At 55.5% G+C, this 14,094-nt stretch overlaps 1 protein-coding gene across 1 annotated transcript in view; it reads left to right on the top strand.

Annotated features, from left to right (window-relative positions):
- Positions 1–291: 291 nt before the first annotated feature.
- AJAP1 (adherens junctions associated protein 1) overlaps positions 292–14,094 on the top strand; it is a 104,881-nt gene continuing 91,078 nt past the window's right edge. The window contains exon 1 of the mRNA XM_069477272.1: positions 292–1,127. Within this exon, the coding sequence (XP_069333373.1) occupies positions 1,099–1,127 (29 nt within the window). The 5' untranslated portion in view covers positions 292–1,098. The remainder of the gene's footprint in view (positions 1,128–14,094) is intronic.

Here is a 14,094-nt window from a genome sequence, read left to right on the forward strand (position 1 = left end):
CCGGCGGTGCCCTGCGGTCCAATCGGAGCCTGCGGCCTCTCTCTAGCCTTTCCCAAGGTGGGGACACGGACGCGGCCAGGGATGGGGAAGGGGCGGACGGAGCCCCGCCTGCGGTGTCGCCCAGGCCAGGCACAGTCCCTCGCGGCGAGGCAGGGCGGCGAGCGGGAGCCAGGGCCGGGCCGGGGGCTCGGGCTCCGATTCGAGGGGCGGGGAAGGCGGGTGACGTGAGCCGGGCCGGGCGGGCGGAGTTGGGACCGACTCGGAGAGGCGGGGGCGAGCGCGCGGAGCGGCAGACGCGAGGAGGGAGGCGGCCGAGCAGCGCGGGCGGCTCTGCGGCGGGCGCGGTGGGCGCGGGCGGCGGGGCCCCGGGATCCCCGCGCGCCTCCTCGGCGCGGCGCCGCCGCCGCGCGTCCCCACGCCCCGCGCTCCACGGCGCCCTCTCCCCGCGCGCCTCCCGTGCCCGCCTCCCGCCAGCCTCCGGGCCGCAGCCGTCTGCGGAGCGAGCGCTCAGACGGAGCCCTCGGGCAACTTGAGCTGCGCCAATCGGCGGTAGAGCCCCCTGATCCAGCGGCGCGCCGAGGGGACCCGCGTCCGCACGCGTCGCCGTTGCCCAAAGCCCCAGGCAGCGCCGCCCCCTCGGCGCGGAGCTCCGGCTGGGGGCAACAGCCGCGCGCCGCGAGACACGCACTGTGCGCGGCGGCGCCGCCGGCCTCCCTCCTCGCCGCCCCGGAGGGCGAAGCCGCGGCTCCTCAGACCCTAGCTCCGCGGCGACAGCGCCGGAACACGCCCCACCTCGCGCCGCCTTCGCTGTGTCGCCCCCGGAGGGGGCCGCGAGCCCCGCGCCCCGGCCGGAGGATGTGCGCCCCCGCGGGCCGCCCCGCCTGAGCCATGCGCCCCAACGGCGGCGGCGCGCCGGCCGGCATGGAGCCCCGCGCGGCCGCGCTCTGACTCGCTGTGCGCCCCGCGGCCGGCGGGCGGCGGGCGGCGGCGGACCGAGAGCCGGAGACCGGCGCCGCGGGACGGAAGCGAGCGGGCGCGGGCGCCGCGCAGATGGCCGGGGCGAGCCAGGTCTGAGGCCCCGCTCCCCGAAACGTGACCATGTGGATTCAACAGCTTTTAGGACTCAGGTGAGCAACCGGGCCAGCGCCGGGGCGTGGGGGTGCGTGGGTGCTGGCTGCGCTGAAGCGGCGCTTTCCTCAGCGTGGCAAATACAGGGCCCCCTCCTCGCTTCCCGGGAGCGGCCAGCGGGGTGCTCCGGGAGCCGGGTCGGGGCGCCCGCCGGGAGCCCGGGGCGCAGAGCGCGGCGGCCTCGCAGGGAGCGGCCGGTTCTCCGGGCTCTGCGCGCCCGGGTCCGGGCAGCGGCGCCCGCCCCAGCAACCCGGACAGTGGGGCCGGCCGGGCGCGCCCGTAGCTCCAGGCGCCAGCAGCGCAGTGTCCTGGCCGGTCGCCCCGGCGCACCTCCTCCCCGGGCCCGGAGCGAGGCACGGGCCGCTGGGCGCGGCGGGAGCGGGGGCCGGGGCTGCCGGGGAAAGCTAGAGCTCCAGGCTCCCAGCGCGAGCTTTGCAGGCGGAGTTAGAGGAAATCAGAACCAAACAGCCACTGGAGCTGCCCGTCCCCTTTCTCGGGCCGGGGCTGAACAGGGGCCTCACAAGCTCCCAGCTGCCGATCCAGCTGTTTGCGGGTGACCTCCGGGCTGGCAGGCGCGCACAGCTGGCGGGCAGCTGGGGCGGGAGAGCCAGGGCTCCGGGGGAGCGCGGGCAGGCACCCCCTTCCAAACACACGCACACACACCCACGGGCGCTTCCCCTGGCTTGTTTGTGTCCTGAACTCTAGGGCCAGCTGGAATGGGGGTTTGAGCCCAGAACCCGTGGTGGGGGGTGTCCAGAAAGACCCTTCTCGGCAAACTTTGCTCAGTAGCCGGGGCACTTGGGCTTCTCCAGCCCCTGCCTTGGGTGGGTTGGGCCCACGCGAGCACAGTTGTTCTTTTGAGGGGCAGGCTGCCTTAGAGCCGTCGCCCTCCTGCCTGGGGTCTCCGCGGAGCTGGTGCGTTTGGGTCCCGGCTTGGACCCAGAGCCGAGAGGACATAAGTGGAGGCGGAGGAAGCGGCGTGCGGTTCTCGAGTTTGTCCACTGGGATGCACTGCGCTCCCGCGTTGGGAGCCGGAGGCGCTGGTAGTTGCTAGAGCAAGCTGCCTTGGCCGCCCCCACCCCTAGATAAAGCTGGGGGGAGCGAGGCGAAGGGAGGATGAAGTGCGTGTGTCCTGATTTTGAGAAATCGGAAGGGGACAGAGGATGCCAAGTGTTTTCTGGCTACCTTTGAATTATGAGCTGATGCCGCACCCAGGGGTGAATGCCGTTTAGCACATCTAGGGAAAATTGTCAGAGGTTATTACTGGCATTCCTTCTCCCACTGGCCGGTCTCCTTTGCCGCTGTGGGCTGTAAGAGGTTAACCATGGAGCCCATTGTGTTGGGTGTTGGGTGATGACTGGGCTGACTGGCTGTGCTTGCCTGGGCTGGATAAGGTTTATAAGGTTTGGGCTTGGGCCGTTCTGGGATGTAGGCAAAATGGAGCGAGGACAGCCTTGCCGGGATGACCCGGATCCAGGTCCCTGCGGTTGCTGTCCACCGTTCTGCCTGGACAGCTCTCAGCAAGACCTCCCAGGCCTTGCATATGACCAAACGGGTCCCCACCCCAGGCAGCGTCTCGCCTTCCGCTCTTAGATGCCTCCTGAGCTGCCATCTGCCACTTGATCCCTGATGGCAACTTATTTGAACAGACATTATTTTTTTGATTGGTAAGTTGCTAGCTTAGAAGATTAGGACATTTTGATAAAGGAAGAGGAGAGCAAAGATCATGGAAAGCAACCTCTCTTTGGGTTCAAAATTCACTAAAATAGTTCCTCTAAAAGCATCCCTGAGTAAAACCTTGGGATTTTGCTCTAGAGAATAGTTCTGTTGGTGATTTTGAAGGCTGACCTTTTGTTTTCTCCCCTCGATATTAGCACAGGATGTTTTTCTGTAAGCGTGCCTTTAAGGACCAGCTGTCACCTATTTGGGAAGAGCTAGGTCTGTCAGGCTGTCTCCTGGCCAGAAGAAAGAGGACTGTGCCCAGAGGGTCTGGGTGGTTTTGCATCACAATGGGCACTTGGGGACTGAGAGCCCAGGGCTTTCTTGCTCAACATCTAGAAAATGCACTTTTCCAGACAGTTTTTCCTTGCTTGCAAGCTACTCCGGGCTCCCCGATGAGCACTGTCCCTCTTGCTGCCAGGCTCAGAGACCGGTCAGGACAGGTGACACTGAGCCTCCAGCCCAGGTGGCAGAAGGCCGCACTTGCTCTGCCAGGGCAGAGGCTCAGTGTAACTCAGTGTAGCTCTGCTCTGGAGACAAAGTCCCACTCGGTTGTTTGCTTCTGCGTTGGAACTGAGTCTTCCTTTTAAGAGAGAGAAACAGATTGAGTTTTATTAGCTGCTTTTATGTCTTTTTGGGTGGTTGTACCCAAGCTCCAAAGATATTCTCCACGAGCTCAGAGAAAGGCAGCCCTTGAAGGAGCCCCAGTGGCTGGCCGGCCGTGGCAGAGCTCGCCGTGGAGGGGAGTGCTTGCTCAGCCAGCTGCCGCGGAGCTCAGGCTTTGGCTGCCTGGTGCGGTGGCCTCTGAGGTGGCAGAGCACTGAGGCTGTGGCTTGCTCCCGGGCTGGGAGCAGCCACCCAAGGCATTTTCTAGGCAGTGCGATCTGGATCCCTAGCCCTGGCCATGGTTCTCAGGGTTGTTCCATCTGTTCTCCCACTCTACGGCTCCGCTGCCCCTCTGTCTGGGAGGCCCCGGCTGTGCGTGATGACATGATTCACAGTCCCCCAGCCCTGTGGTGCGCGCTGTGCCATGTCTGGGCCTCGCAGCAGGGATGTGTTGGGTTGGCTGCCACCGTCCCCACTGTGGAGTCCCCCGGCAGCTGGGGCTGTGAAGCTGAGCTGAGTGGCCGAAGTCAAACGCTCTGTCCACAAACATTGCACTCCCGGTGCGTCGGGGCTCGTGCTGATTTCCAGCTGCTGCCACCAACTTGATTGCAACTGGAAGGCATCTAGTGTCAGCGGCTGTGGGACTCACTGGGGAAACAATGCTGGGGTACAGTGCAGATGTAGGAGGCAGCCCAAAGCCTTGGGCAGCACTGGGCCGTCCCCCTCCTGCCCTCCCGTCATGCTCACCCCCACCTTGGGGATCTGCTGCCTGAGCAGAGGGTGGGCAGGGGACAGGCTCCTCCCAGTCTGGCCCGGTTGTTTGTTTATTTTAATCACCTGCTGCCTTTTCTTCTGTGCACTGGAGAGAGGAGCAGGGCAAGGCACCCGAGGGACTGAGATCGCTCCACGCCTCCCTGAGCTCTCCGGTCCCTGGAGACAGAACAGCTCGCTTCCCCCAGCGCACGCACCTGCATCTTCCTAGCACAGGTCGCTGGAGGGACGGCTGCGCCCCATCCCAGCCTCATCTGCCCCAGCCCCTCTGACCCGGACACAAACGGCATTTGGCAGATGTGGCTCTGTGTGCTCCTGGGCCCAGCATTTCATGGGCTTTTTGTGGGAAAACCACAGGGTACCAGGAACATGACCCTGGGTCATGACAAGTGGGTAAACACAAAACCACGACCCGACCCACAAAGAGCTGAGCCTTCCAGAGCCCAGGGGCTCCTCTCTGGGGTTATGTAAGAGTCATCTGTTTTAAATACGTAGTTGCCAAGTTTGCTTCAAAGGGTTACAAGTCAGTAGAGACCAAACTGATGTAAAGATTAGCTGGGAAAGCCAAATATATCCTTGATCTAGATTTCATGTTTGAAGTCTGGCTTGAGAGGGTTCCTCCTGCCTGAAGCCATGCAGGCCGGGGAGGAGGCCGGGCCAGAGGCTCCCTCGGGCTGAGCAGACGGTGCAGGTGCGGGGTCCCTGCGCTTCCTTCCTCTGCGACCCCTTCCAGGAATTCACAGGGGCTGGTTAGTCACGAGGCCATGAGTGGGGAGTGGTGGTTACATAACTCAGATTAACTCTCAGTTAATCTGCCTTGAAGAGAGAGTTAGGCAGCGGTGTGCCCATGCCAGAGCTCCGGGGACCCTTGGGGACGTCCCTGGGTCCCCCTAGCCCATCGGCCTCAGGGCTGGGATGGGATGTGGTGCCAGGAGGAGGACTGGCTGCTCCAGGCCCTCACTGGGGCCACGCTCTGTACCCCAGCAGTCACCCACCAGGAGTGGTGGCGTGCTTCCTCCATGCCAGGTCCCCGAAGCCCTTTCCGGAGGACTGTGGTGAAGACTCCCCTGCTGCTGTTGGGGGCAGCACGGCGGCTTCTCAGCTGTCTCCCAGCAGCCCCCGGACCCGGCCTGAGTTAACTGGGATGCCCAGGAGCAGGGAGGTGGCTTGGCTGTGCTGAGCTCCTGCCTTGAGTCTCTTTGCAAACAGCCCTGGGGGTGGCGAGAGGCCAGAAGTCCACTGTTTGTCTGTGGGACCTTCGGAGTCGGTAAATATCTCCACGTGACCAAAAGAGACCCCGGGTGGAGGGCAGTGTGTCTGGAGTCATGTGTTCGCAAGGGACAGTTTCCTGGGGCTGCACCAGTGGGGACCAGGTGGGTGGGGCTTGGGCCTGTATCTGCATTTGCATCCAGCGTGTGCACTCTGCAAAGGGGTGTTACTTATTCCCTTAACCACCCGCTTCCCCCGAAACAAACGCAGTCGCAGCAACGCTGGGTTCACCTGGGCTTCAGGTCACATCCCCTCAGCCTTCCCAGGTCTGCCTGAACTGCAGGTGTTCTGCCTGCTCCTTGCCTCCTGCTGATCTGGCCCTTTCTCCCGGGTGCCCACCGCTCTGCCTTCCTGCCTCTGCCAGCCCCTGTGGGCAGTTGCCTGGGCAGTGCGGCTCCGGAGGCTTTGCTCCCGGCCCTCCCCTCGGGGGGCGTGTCTCACTGCTCCTTAACCCCATCTGCCTGCGACCTCAAGGGCTGCTGGGGAGGGGGCAGCCAGACTTGTACCTGGCCTCTGAAACTAAGGGGGTGCGCTGGCCAGGGGTGCTCGGGAACATGCCTGCTGGCTCCTGTTTTGCACTGGAGAAGAGCCCTTGGTCTTAGGGTCCCCACAGGCAGGGACTGTGTCTCATTCTTCACCCCCCTTGATGAGAGTGCCTGGTGCATAGTAGATGTTCCAGAAATGTCTGTGGGTGAATAAACCATCTGCATGGCAGAGTGCCCCTGCTTTATCAGGTCTTGCCTTTGTGCCCACTGCTCCCGAATTCCACGCTGAACTCCAGGGAAGGATTTCCAGCCTTAGGCTTAGGCCCTGCCCCAGATAGATACTACTTCTTCAGCCTGGCTTACTGGTGCTTACAATTCCACCATTAGAGATGCATTCCTTTGGCTTGAGGATTTTATTCACAATTGGAATGCAGATGTGCTTAGAAAAGACTAGTCCATTGGGCTCTTTTGGTCATCATCAGTTCACTGTGAGGAAGAGTATAAGATTTTTAACATTTGGGAGGAAGGATAGGTGTAGCTGGGAGACCATGAAGGTGGCACAGGTCTGGCAGGGGAGGTGGGGAGTCAGGTGCCACAAGGGGAACAGGGAGACTTGAGGGCAGGGGTGGGCTTGGCGGCAAAGGCAAACTTCTTGGCTTTGTCGTTGGGCTGAGGTCCCCTCTTGCCCTCAGCTTTCTCAGGGACTGGAAGTTTTTTTGCCTCCTAGGGAGTGGTTACTTAGAGAGAGGGCCAGTTCATTTGAAAGAGAAATTTCTGGTGGGTATGTAAGTCCCTGGGTGGGGGAGGATACTGGAAGAGTTAGTGTAATGAGCTGTGACAAGTTCACACCCTGTGATCCCCATCTCCTGTCCCAGACATGAGCGGCAGAGCTTGCAGGCACCTGGATGAACATGGCTGCCGTCAGCATCCTTTGCAGCCTGGAGAGCAAGCCTCCACCTGTCTTCGCTCATGTTGCAGTTCTTGGGCACCCAGCAGGGGGTGCTGTTGCAGACCCAGGAACGAGCGGGTTTCTGCCCGCAAAGGCTTCGCAGTCCAAGAATGGGGGGCGGGGGCGGGGGTGCTCAGGGGCAAAAATGCTCTTATTAGGCGGAGACCAACACCGTCCAAGAGGAAGATGAAACAGCCACATTTGTATTTTTAAAATTTCCGGTAGCCACATATAAAAACAAAAACAGATGAAATTTATTTTTATGATATATTTAGTTTAACCCAATCTATACAAAATATTATCATTTCAATAATCAACACAAAATAGCCTTTACGTTGCCCCTCTACTAAGCCTTTGCAATCAGGTGTGTCATTTATTCTCAGACCACATCTCAATCTGGACTAGCCACATTTCCGAGTGCTCAGTTGCCACGTGGAACTAGTGGCCGTTATACTGGACGTTTGCTCAGTGTGAACATTTCCTATTAGAAAGTTGGAAGTGAGAAAAGAAATTTCCTTAGAGCCAGTCACGCCCCAAACCAGTGTCTGCCTTTAGAACTTCACTGTTGCTCCCTTAGTGCGCAGAGGCTCCGAGGTGAGCCTGCCGGGCCCCCGCCCTCCTCGCTCAACCTGTGACATTTGCTGAGTGCCAGCTCTGTGCTTGGGCTGTGCCGTGCCAGGGGTAGGACAGAGATGAGCCAGTGGCTGCTGCCTGCAGGTACCCACTGTCTGGAGAGGGGGTGGCTGCGCAAGCTGGGCGTTTGCACCTGCTGGGTGTCTCTCACACCAGTTTGTAACGTAGTGCTTTGAGGACCCAAGGAGGGCAGGTTGGAAGTCTGGTCACTTGTAACCGAGGACCAGAGGCTTTCTGAGGTTAGGGCAGTGGGGTCCGTGGATGAGGGGGTAAGACCAGCGAGTGAAACAGCACTTCTGCTTGCTAGAGTGGAAAAGCCAAAGGAAAACTAAAATCATACAATCATATCAATTGATGTAGAAAATGAATTTGATAGAATTCAACATATATTCATGAAAAAACTCTCTCAGTAAGGTAGGAATAGAGTGGTACTTTCTCAATTCGATAAAGAACATGTATACAACTAATATTCATTAGTATTTATTAATTTGCATAATGAATACTAATGGTGAGAAACTGGATGTTTTTCTCCTGAGATCAGGAGCAAGTGAAGGATGTCCACTCCTACCACTCTTATGTAACGTGGGGGAAGTTCTAGCCAGTACAATACAGGAGGGAAAGGAAATAGAAGGCAAACGGAAAGGAAGGGATATAACTGCCCCTCTATGCAGACGATATGATTATCTTCATAGAAAATATCATATAATCTATTAAAAAAAACCTCGTAGAACTTATAAGCAAGTTCATAAGATCACAGAAGATGAGATAAATACACAAATATCAACTGTATTTTTATCTACTAACAATGAACATGCAGACACTGAAATTAAAAATGTAATACTATTTACAATTGCTCAAAAAATGAAATATTAGGTATAAAAACATGCTATGTTGACAACTTGTATGCTGAGAATGATACAATATTGGTGAAAGAAATCTCAGAAGACGTAAATAAATGGAGAGACATACAGTGTTCATGGATGGGGAGATGTAGCATTAAAGATTAAAGATCTTTATTAAAAATGTCAATTCTCCTCAAATTGATATAGAAGTTTAATATAATTATTATCAAACCAGCAAGAGTTTTGTACATATAGATAAGATTATTCTAAAATTTATATGTACTGGCAAAGGAACTAGAATAGTTAGTGACTAGATTTATTATGTAGGTACAGTAATCAAGATTGTATAGTATCAGCAGAGGAATTAATGCAACAGAACAGATAATTCAGAACTAGACTCCCACCAACATGCCCAGCTGATTTTTGACAAAACTGCAAATTCAGTGGAGCAAAGGTGGCCTTTTCACCAAGTGGTGCCGGAGCAGCTGGACACCCACAGCCAAGAAAAGGAAAAAGGGAAAGAACCTCAATCTAAGTCCCACACATTATTAAAAAAATAACTCGAAATGGGCTAGGCAGAGAGTTTTTAGGCTTTATGCCAAATGCACAATCCATAAAAGGAAAAATTAATAAGTTGGACCTCATCAAAATTTAAAGATTTTCTCTCTGAAAGCCTCTCTTAAGGGGTTGAAAAGATCTACAGAGTGGGAGATGATATTTACAAACCATGCATCTGACAGAATGTTGATGTCTAGAATATATAAAGAACCCTCAAAAATCAACAGCAGAACATCAGACAATTCAATTAGAGACTAGGGGGAAGGCATGAAGGGATGTTTCGCTAAAGAGGATATTTAGATGGGAAAGATGTTCAGTGTCAGTGCCCATTAGAGAAATGCACATCAAAACCACAATGAGATGTCCCTACCCGCCCATCGGAATGGCTGAAATAAAAAAAATACTGACACCACCAAGTGCTGGCACAGACGTGGAGAAACTGGATCACTCAGACATTGCTGATGGGAAGGTAAAATATACAGCCACTCCGAAAAGCAGTTTAGCAGCCTCTTAAGAAATTAAACATGCAAGTGCTATACAATTGAGCATTTCACTTGGTATTTATGCCAGAGAAATTAAGACTTATTTTTCACACATAAATGATTATAGCGGCTTTATTGATGATAGTTCCAAACTGGAAACAATGCGGACATCCTCAGTGGGTGAGTGGGTGGACACACCGGTTTACCTGTGGCTGGAACAGAACTACTGACGCTCCCAGCACCCTGCGTGTATCCCCAGGGACTTGTGCCGCCTGACAAAGAGCCAATTCCAAAGGTTACTTACCATGTGATGGTTCCCCGCGTTGAAATGACAAGTCATAGAAATGGAGAACTGGTGAGCAGTTGCCAGGGTTACGGAGGGAGCGGGGCAGAAGGGAAGAGGGTGTGGCTATAGAAGGGCGGTGTGGGGTCTCTGTTGGGGTGGGGTGTTTTCTGTCTTTACTGTCCCCAGGGCGGTGTCCTGGTTATGTTGTTGTACTGTAGCTTTGCAAGATGTCACCCCTGGGGGAAACTGGGTAAGGGGTCGTAGGATCTCTGTGTATCACATCTTACGGCGCTATAGTCACAATAAAAAGCTCCATTAAGAAAACAAACTAACATTCTCTACATATCTGTCGGAGAGTCGCACCTCACTGATTGTCTATTTGGTGCGTGTGCATGTGTGTATTTAGCTTCTTTGGGGATGTGTGTTTGTATTTCACGGCAGCCGTAGGTGCTGTGGACACGGTAGAGGGGTAAAACATGACTTTATGAGACTTGCTGTGTTGTGTCTCTGCCACAGTTTGCAGGATGCAGATTCAGCAGCATGGGAACGTGCAGCGTTGCTGATGTTATGAGATCCGTCGTCAGTGACAGTAATAAATGACCTGCTGCATAATTACTGGATAAGAAGATCTGTCCAGATCCTTACGTAAATTAGGTCAGCGCTGAAAATAGAGCAGCCTTTTTGGGGTCAGCCCCACTTTCCTACCCTGGCTCGTAAGGTGGCTTCAAGACCACACTCTGAGGGTTGCAAGTCAAACGCAAACAGTTGGTTTCTTGTTTCTAGATCGGTGAGCAGGAGCCTCCAGCCTGTGAAGGCAGATGTCAGTGTGTGGCTTCGCTCTTATCACTAGGTTTTGGGCTTTCTGATAAAATTGTTGGTGTGTGGGGGGTGCTCGATCAGTGCTTGCTGAGTGGAGTAGGGGACACGGTGGAGGGTCTGTCTTGGATTTGGCTGTGAGCTTCTCAGGTCTCACCACCTACACCTGTTACGTCTCCTCTGTCCTTTCACATCCAGACAGGAAGCCCTGAAACTAATTCTCCTTCTAGGCCTTTCTGTAGCCCAGGCTTTGTGCTAAGTGATCCAACTGCGCTAAACGGTCCAACCAATCTACACGGTCGCAGGGATGGCTGCTCCCATTTTCTACAGGAGGAAGATGAAGCCCAGAGAGGTTAAGTGATTTGCCCAAGGTCACACAGGCAGCTTATGAGAGAGCTGGGATTTGAACCTGGGTTTCCTGGACTCCGGGGTCCATCCGTGCTCTTTCCACCATCCCCTGCAGCTTTTGGTTTTTATATAAAATCTACTTCCCACTCCCTTTATTAAGTTACATGTTGCCCTTTTGGGACAAAACAAAACAAAATAAAAAAAATACATAAAACAAGAAGGAGCCAGCTGCTGTGATGTCGAGTCAGCACTTTATGGATTTAGCCCTTGTGTTCAGCTGACTCTGAAATCACAAGTCTCTCTGGCACCCACAGTTTTAAGTAAAAGGTTTATGGTCAAAACGAGAGAGCATTTTCCTGCAAAGAATTAATGAAACGTCATGGGGAGATGAAGACATATCTATGATACAGATACTGCTATTCTGTCTATTTAATAATTAAAAATAAATATGGCACCAAATCCAAGGAGGCCGCTTTCGAGAGCTCTGATGAGAATCAAGCTACAGAAATCAATGAATGGTCACGTTGAGGAAGCTGAGTTTGACGTAAGAAAATCTGGGTAAAAGGGGTTGCCCTCCGTGTGTCTATTTGCGAGTGTGTTTTTTAGTACGATTTGCAACTGTAACATTCACCCATTTTAAGTAAACATTCAGTGAGGTTCAGTAAATCAACCCAGTGGTGCAGCCGTCACCACGGTCCAGTTCCCGCCACTTCCCTCCCCGGGAATTAACTATTCCCATTCAGTCGCATTCCTACGCCCGCTGCTCTGATCTTGTCCCGGGCTGTTTCTGTAAATGGAATCGTGCCGTGTGCATCCTTTCTCATCTGGTTTCGTTCACTTAGCATCGTGCACCCGAGGACCGTCCACGCAGTGGCACGCTGCTGCTACTGCGTCCCTTTCTCACTCCCGAGTAGCATTCTGATTTTTGGACGTACCCGCTTTGCTTATCCGCTCACTTGGTGATGCACACGTGGGTCGTTTGCACTTTGGGGCTAACATGAGCTGTGTCGCTGTGCCTGTTTGCACGTGAGTCTTTGTGGGGACATCGGGTTCCTTTCTCTTGCCACCCATTGTGCTCTACAGCCACAGACGTCAGTGCTTTGGGGTCCCAGGAGGCCACTGCTGTGCTGCTGGCTGGCTGGGAAGTGCACGGGGCCAGCTGTCACCTGCCCCAGCACTGGCTCTGGATTCACGCCTTCCCTCTGCTTGGGAGAGGGGAGCCCCCTACTCGCAAGCCACTGCTGATCTGCCCATTTCTCATTCCATAAACGCTTATGGGGTGTCTAGAGAGTTCCGCCGCAGGGCTGAGTCTTGGGGAGATAAAGAGAACAAGTTTTCCATTCTGCTTTGGTGCAGAGGTGCGTGAGGGGAACATTTTGGCTCATTAGCAGGACTCCTAGGTGGTGGGATGCCCGCAGGGAAGGGGAGAGATGGGGAGGGTTGGCTGGTGGTCTCTCGAAGGACCCAAACTTCTCCCCCTGCATGTGGGCAGCGTGGACCTCAGGGCGCTTCCAGAGAAGGGAAACAAGATTGCTGTGCTTCCTTCTGGGGGACGGCAGGGCTGCTTGGGGACGTCCACCCTCATGGAGCATCTTCCAGTAGGGCTGCAGGCCATCGTGTCCTATGAACGAGGCTGCGCCAGGCTCAGAGCATGGGACAGAGTACGTGGGAAGCATCTGGAAAGCACAGGGTCTTGCTGGCCTGTGGATGCTGTAGCCCACGGAAGGTCCACTCCTCGGCCAGGCCGCGTGTGTTCTTCCAAGATGGGGCTGTTCCGGTGGGAGTGGGGACTTCGAAGAGCCCGCTTTCATAAAAGGAAACAATGAAGGGAACGTTTACCACCCCCGGGGGAAGACAGCTAATCCACCGGCAAGCACCTGCGTTTCGGGCTGAGGGGTATGTGGAGGGTAGACCCCCGGCATCCTTCAGCTGATGCCAAGAGCAGGGACTCCTCAGACCTAGGGACGGTGAAAAGACCTCCGCTCTGATGACCAACGCAGTTGTTGGCAGTTGCTTCTTCAAGTTCTGTGTTGAGAAGGATTCTGAGTTCTTCCTTGGATTTAGAGAGGGGAAGGTGCCCACAGATTGTCTGTCCTGTCCGCAGTGGACACGGAATGGGGAAACGGCCACCCTGCTGCCACAGAGCCCCTTCCTCTCCAGGAGGACCACGTGCCGGGCTCGCTGGTAGTCCTGGGGTGAGCGTGTCACGGAGGCAGGTACACATGTTAGTGAACAGCTGCGTGGCACTGCATGTGTACTCGGCACTATTCTAAGGCATTGCTATACCTTAATTTATCCTCACGTCATGGTGCTGTAGGTCCTTTAGCCGTCTCCTTTGTCCAGAGATGGCACAGAGAACTTGAACAACTTGTCTCAGGCCACACAGCGAGGAAATAGCAGAGCCTACACTCAAACCCGGGCCCTCGGTTTCTGTCCTCCCAGCAGGACACCCCGTTCTTCCTAGTGCAGAAGAGAGCATGTTGGACAGAACGTATTCAAGGAACACGCCAGGCTGGGGTCGGCCACCAAGTCTGGGACTTCAGCCTGGCTCCATGCAGAACACACACGGTGTCTGTGATACGGGGGTGAAAAGGTCACCTCCCAAACTTCAAGCGTCCTGGGCCTGGTAGGGAGGATGGTGGCCGTGGAGGACCCATGTGACAATGGAAGCCGCCCATGGGGTTGGCCCGAGAGAGTCAGGTCTGTCTGGGGGACCAGCTGGCCAGGCCCTTCTGCGTAGGCCGGAGGAGTGAGCGCTTACCGTCAGCTGTGCCCGCCAGGTGCCCAGGGACCTCTGGACACGCCCTCCTGCTGGGGTCAGGAGTGGCCCTGGGGGAGAGCCAGATTTTGGGCTTCTGTGTCCTGGGCCTGACCTTTGGGCGACTGTCCACTTGGCTCTAATCTGCTTCTACTCGGAGCATCTAAAAACCAGAGCTCACCTTCGCCAGCAAGTCCTCCCGGACTGGCCACAGCCCTCACCGATAATAACATCGCCGTGGGTTTGATTTCCCGCATCGTTGCAAAGAGCCATCCTGAGCCAGGCGGCAGCCTGTGTACGTCGTGGGCACGCAGCTACAGGTTTTAAAATGATTTCTTTTATTTCACAAAGAGCTGGCTGCCAGCTCTGGGTATTGACAAGGGGCCTTTGCGTGCCACCAGACGGGCCCTTGCAGCATGAGCCCACCCGAAGCCCGTGTCCCGC

This window comes from Eulemur rufifrons, chromosome 8, assembly GCF_041146395.1.
Source record: "Eulemur rufifrons isolate Redbay chromosome 8, OSU_ERuf_1, whole genome shotgun sequence".
Lineage (NCBI taxonomy): Eukaryota > Metazoa > Chordata > Mammalia > Primates > Lemuridae > Eulemur > Eulemur rufifrons.